General features: G+C 37.8%; 1 protein-coding gene across 1 annotated transcript; it reads right to left on the bottom strand.

Annotated features, from left to right (window-relative positions):
* Positions 1–2,513: 2,513 nt before the first annotated feature.
* LOC126802161 (monocopper oxidase-like protein SKS1) lies at positions 2,514–6,137 on the bottom strand. The gene is made up of 9 exons (XM_050529728.1): positions 5,834–6,137; positions 5,198–5,307; positions 4,836–5,106; positions 4,608–4,746; positions 4,100–4,466; positions 3,441–3,806; positions 3,279–3,357; positions 2,965–3,164; positions 2,514–2,868 (listed from the first exon to the last, which is right to left on the bottom strand). Exons 1-9 carry the CDS (start codon positions 5,984–5,986, stop codon positions 2,763–2,765), a joined length of 1,791 nt encoding a protein of 596 aa, XP_050385685.1. The 5' UTR covers positions 5,987–6,137; the 3' UTR covers positions 2,514–2,762.

The raw sequence follows: 6,137 nt of genomic DNA, 5'->3' as shown, positions 1-6,137 counted from the left end.
ATTGGGATGTAATGGGCATGATTTCTGGCCCAATATATATGGTCTAATTACAGCTCTATGTACGCTGTAATATGGCCTTAATCGATGAGGCGGTCGATATATTGCAGATATATATATATAACAGTCCCTATTCAGAGTGAAGATTCACTCTGAAGTTTCAGAGTGAAGATTCACTCTGAAGTTTCAGAGTGAAGTTCTAATTTTGGCACACTTTTCGGTCAAATTTTTTCACCATAAGTGATTCAATATTTAAATATGCTATTCAAGATCATCTCTATAAAGTTTCATCCAATTTGACAATGATTTGAGCTTTTAAAATTGAGATTTACACGAACGGTTTACGTTGAACAGTTTTAATTCATTCATTGATTTAATCTAATTTCAATACCTTAACGATGTCTGATTTAGATGAAATTTTGTAGAGATGATCTTGAATAGCATACCTAGATATTGAATCGTTTATACTGAAAAAAATTGACCGAAAAGTGTGCCAAAATTAGAACTTCACTCTGAAACTTCAGAGTGAAGTTCCAATTTTGGCACACTTTTCGGTCAATTTTTTTCACCATAAGCGATTCAATATTTAGGTATGCTATTCAAGATCATCTCTACAAAGTTTCATCCAATTTGACAATGGTTTGAGCTTTCAAAATTGAGATTTACACGAACGGTTCACGTTGAACAGTTTTAATTCATTCATTGATTTAATCTAATTTCAATACCTTAATGATGTCCGAATTAGGTGAAATTTTGTAGAGATGATCTTGAATAGCATATTTAAATATTGAATCACTTATGGTGAAAAAATTTGACCGAAAAGTGTGCCAAAATTGGAACTTCACTCTGAAACTTCAGAGTGAACCTTCACTCTGGATAGGAACTGTATACATTTCAATAAGAATGTTCTTTTTTTATTCTATTCAGTTTTTTGTCAAAGTATCTGTATCATTAATTCCTCCATACGGGGTTCCTAGCATTGTGCAGATTGTTCTGTTTTTTTCTTAGCATAATATGCAGGTTGTTCTGAAAGCTTCTTTTGACAAAGATAAAATTTTCTCACACATTGATTAGCCATGCCAGGTCTAGATAGCACCCAGAAAAAAATGAAAAAGAAGAGATATTATGAATCATGATGATAATATATATTAGATGAATGCTTTGCAGTAAAGCTTGGTCAATGTAGGTGACTAGGTGTATATATACAGGCATGGTCCTTTCAAAACGTAGAAGGCAAGTATATATATGTATATTTCAATAGTATCATCCATATAGTTGGCACCAATGAAAAAGTGAGTTTCAAAATGCTAACAGAATATGCTTAGACTTCGATTGCTGCCATGGTGAAATCAACATCAATGTTCATTAAGCATTTAGACAGGGGGCTAGAATCACTTGCATTCCAACAAGGACCCAAATCTAAAGGCAGCAGAATACTCTTAAGTAGAGTCCATTACACTTCAGCAATATTGAATTGTGTGTGTCTGTCTATGTTCTTATTCCCAACTTGCATGAAAACAGAAGATGCAACCCCATATGCTTAGTGCTTACCTTGAGATATCAACTGAACTGAAACGAAATCTAAGCTTGTTGAAGATCAAAGAGAACCAAAGCAGCCGGTAGTCATTATCGAGCTGGATCAGTGGTGACTCGCATTGAAAACATACAGCCGGAGTTCCCATGGTTGGGAATTTGCATTTGCAGTGAGGGATGGTGAGGACGGTGATCTGTGTCAAGTGTTTAAGCAGCAAAGGAGAATAAACCAGTTTCTAGCAAGAGCTGGTCGAGCGCCGAGCAAGAATAGGAGGATAACCTTTGAATAGTTTTGTAACTATGTTGGCAGTAGAGACAAACAAAGGGATGCAGTGAAATTTGAGACCAGCGATATAAGACGAAGACAAAATTACTTGTATCGCAGTCAAGGTTAAAAGTCCCTTTTAAGCAATGGAAGTTCTAGCGCGACACACTCATTAGGCATGGCATGATATTTTGCAGAGAAAAAAAGACCAGTTAATTAAGATGGAATCCTAAAAGTCAGTGCTTGTTTCTGACCAAGAAGAGAATGTTACCCATACGCAAGACATAGATTAACAAGGCACTTAAGAGAGTTGAATGCATGATTAAGGTTTTATATGCCTCAAATTGTAGCTTGTGAATGAAGGAAGACGTCATCATAATACTAAGCACACCAGTACTACATTTGACCATGCCTTTTGAATCAGATGATACTGACGTACTGATCTTTATCTTTACATAAAGCCATAATTTGATTTGGCTGGTAATGTTTGTTCATTCATAGGCTCCTTGATGCTGAAGAAAAATTATGCTTCAGAGAAGAACCAACTAACATCATATTAGAATTAAATGAAGGTAAAACTGATGAATTTGCGAAGATTTAATACGTTTACTCAGAACCAACAAACTTCATTCACAAGACTTTACTTCTACACTAAAGAAATGACAATCTCACCATATCAAAACTGAAGAAATAATCATCAAACCATAGTAAGTAGGGTATAAGGATGTCAAAATGGTATTGAGAATGGGTTAATCATTCACCAGTACACATAACAAGAGTTGAAACGCACAAAGAATGATGATGGATTGGAAATGACCTAAGAGTTACACTTTAGTATGGACTATGGAGTATCGCAAGTGACCAAAAAATGAAGCAAATGTCACTGAAACCACCCAAAGGAACAAATGTGCAAGCCTAAACTACAATAGGAGGCTGCTATTGCTTTGATAAACAGAACTGCTATCATCTATAACCTAAAGGTACAGACCAAGGTGAAGAAAGCCATCAGCAGCGAAAAAAACAGCAGGGAAGCTTCACTTGAAATTGATGATGCAGACGAATGGTTCTGTTTCCTGGATGTGGCAAAAGAAAAAGTGATGGTAAGATTTCTGTCAAATAAGAGGAAGGGAGGAAAGACGGAAATGAGTTGATGAATAAAATGTACATACTTCTGTAAGTTGGCCAAGGCACCACAATACAGTACATTATCGGGCGCACTAAACTCTGTTTCTCCATTCTCCTCAGGATTGACAATTCTCAAATAGGTCTCTTGTCCCATATACCATCTATCAAGGTTTTGTGATCTAAGATTCCATGCTCCAGGATTATCAAGTGAGATAAGCACAGCAGTCCATGCCCCAGGGTAGACCTGCACACACAATGCCAAAACAGACTTATTTGTAGACTTAACTACAAGCATCCCAAGTTCTCAACGCTAACACATTACAAGTAAGATAATAGATATTCAGATAGGAAAACGAACCTGTGTGGTGCAGCGAGAGATAGCATCCCACTTGTTATAAGTTGCTTTATTATCTACTGTCCAATTACCATAACCCATTCTGCAGAATATACATCAATATCTCAAAAAAGATATTAAGGAAAAGCAAATGATATAAAGAGAACAACAGAAAAAAGAACCTACCCAACAACGAAAAAGGAATATCCATCCAAATGAAAGGTCTGCACTGTGGTATCATTGTTCTGGAATACAATTTCAATAAAACCCTTATATGTAGCATTGATAACTGACATGTCTCTTCGGGGTAGTCTATTAAGTGACATGTTGGGGAAATCAAGCTTATAAGCTCCTTTAACTTTGTGCTGATCAGCAAGCCTGATTGGTGTCTGAGGATTGACAAAAGAGATGCCATTTATTGTAGCTCGCAGTTTTCCATCAATTGTGAGTGGTGGCACAGTCTTCAACACGTAAGTATCAGTGATATTAATTGAACCATAACGAAATGATCCCTGAGGGTTAGGGCGAGCTCCACTTGCAGATCCGTTTTGCCTAACAGTGATAAAAACAAATAAACAAAAACTTAAGACACGTGAAATAGTAATAGCTTCGAACCACATTACTATCAGACTGCTACAACAAATTATGTTCAGGATTCAATACAAAATCCAGAATCTAACAAGAAATATATAGAATTACAAGTAAATATAATCAGTCAAATTGAGATGAAAATAATTTGTAAAGATTAAAAAGCCTGACATCCTCTAAGATTTTTTACATATCACTAACAGTAGAGATTGCAACAAGAAATATATAATTACCACAAAATTTATAAAAACACTAACCTGACAGTCAATGCCTGGTTCATCGACCATTGTGGGTCAAAAGCATCCTTGGGAGCATCAGGAAGAGGACCGCTTGCTGGTCCTTTAGAGTTTGAATAGTGTAAGACAGCAACACCTGTAACCCTCTGCCAAACTGATTCATTAACAAACCTTGCACTTGCCACAATGTAGTAATCACTACTGGCATTTTGATCCATGGTAACAAGAAAAGAATACGATTGTCCAACATGGATATCAAAGTTTGTATAGTTCTGCTGGACTGTATAATACCCCTCTGTCTCAGCTAGAAGCAGATTGTGATTTTGAATTCTAAAGTTCAAACTGGTAGAGATACCAACATTGTGCACACGGAGCCGATAAGTTTTTCCTGCAAATATCAATTACCTCAGAGACATGTCGCAGTAGCGAATTGATCAAAGTTTCAGAAAATAACATTGCGTAACTTGTAACAAATAAAATTAATTGTAAAATGGTGTCGACGGAGCAAACTGCATGTCCAGAAGTATACCTGGTTCAACATTAATGGTTTCGAACCGAATCCCATCAGGTACTAGGGTCTTGTTGTATTGATAAGGCCCCTTTCCATTGATGAGAACCCCATCTGGCATCCCAAGGTCTTTTCCAGCATCAAGAGCAGTCCTCAATGCCTGGAATACAACACGAAACAAAACGGTCATTTCTGCACTTCTACCACTATTCTTCGCATGAAAAGTCCAAAACAACAGCAGAGACTAACCGTATGGTTCTGAGTATACCAGTCACCAATCATGAGAAAAATATCCCCATCAGGCTTGGCAAAGGGTATATCAATCACCTCCCTATTATTGAGATGAAAAGAGCCAAAGCCACCAGCAGCCCTCTGAAGATTCAGAGATGGGAAGTAGAAGAAACTCCCAATCTGGTCCTTGACTTGGAAGCTATAAGTCCAGTTCCATGTTTTCGGTATTGGGCAATTCGTACCAAGAACACCATCTTGCCATGAATTGCGCCTCATCTGGATTCCAGACCTGTTAACAGTCCATTCATAAACTTTCAATTCAAGCAATCAAAGGACTCCACACAAAACAAGAAAAACCACCCAGAGCTACTAGACCCTACCAAGTCATAAGGAGATCCTCATCGAGCCCGTTATGCACATTAATGACAACATTGTTGTTTGTAGTAGCGTTGATGGGATCACCTGGAAACTTCCCGTTAATCGCTATCACCTGCAGCCAATTTCACAAAATAAACGAGCCGAAAATCAAGATTACTACTCAAATTGTGAACTAATGACAAATTAATCATACTCCAACCGAGAAGCTACACAGTAATCCAAAGCTAAACAAGAATATACACAATCGTTTCAAAGAGTAAAAAAAAAAAACTAAACTCCCAGGGTTTAACACAGTGAAAATTCAACATCAGGACCACAAAATATCCACAACAACATCAAAGCAAAGACCTCTAAAGAACCAAAACCTCCAAGAATTTTACCCCCTGGTAAAACCACAAGGTTTTCACTATCGCTGATACAAAACCTAAAATCAACCTACCAAAATTTCACAACAAGCATCAAAACTCATAAAAGATCAACAGAAGCTAAACAAGTGTCATGAAAGATCCACAAAAGCTTAACCAACAGATCCAAGAACAAAATAAAGACGAAACTTTAAGCCGCGGTATGAACAATCACAAAGAATCAACCAAGTTAAACGCTGAACAGAAGTTTTGAAGGGGTTTAAGAGCACAAACCCTCTGAGGAACGCCGAGCGGTGAGGCGGTGATGTAGGAGACCTTGAAGTCGTAGAAGACGTAGGGGTCCGCCGCGAAGCAGAGAGAAGACGAGAGCAGAGCAATGTAGGTCAGAGAAACCAGAGCCGGCAGCGAGAGCCGAGAAGCAGCCATGAGAGGAGCCTTGAAGGTTTAGAGAAGTCTGTGAAGGATTCAAAGATTTTGGGAGTGGTTTGATGGAGGGTTTTACATTATCAAGAGAAAAAAAGAGAGTGTGAAAATGGCGAGAGCGAGAGAGAGCGAGAGAGGGCGAGAGGGTCACGCA

Source organism: Argentina anserina, chromosome 7 (assembly GCF_933775445.1).
Source record: "Argentina anserina chromosome 7, drPotAnse1.1, whole genome shotgun sequence".
In the NCBI taxonomy this organism is placed as follows: domain Eukaryota; kingdom Viridiplantae; phylum Streptophyta; class Magnoliopsida; order Rosales; family Rosaceae; genus Argentina; species Argentina anserina.
This window is presented reverse-complemented; position numbering and strand designations above follow the sequence as displayed.

Coding starts and splice junctions, on each gene's coding strand:
- LOC126802161 (XM_050529728.1), bottom strand. CDS start 5,986: ATGGCTGCTTCTCGGCTCTCGCTGCCGGCTCTGGTTTCTCTGACCTAC. Junction 5,308..5,833: donor CGCTCGGCGTTCCTCAGAGG/GTTTGTGCTCTT, acceptor AATTGGCTGCAG/GTGATAGCGATTAACGGGAA. Junction 4,747..4,835: donor GGTATACTCAGAACCATACG/GTTAGTCTCTGC, acceptor GTTGTATTCCAG/GCATTGAGGACTGCTCTTGA.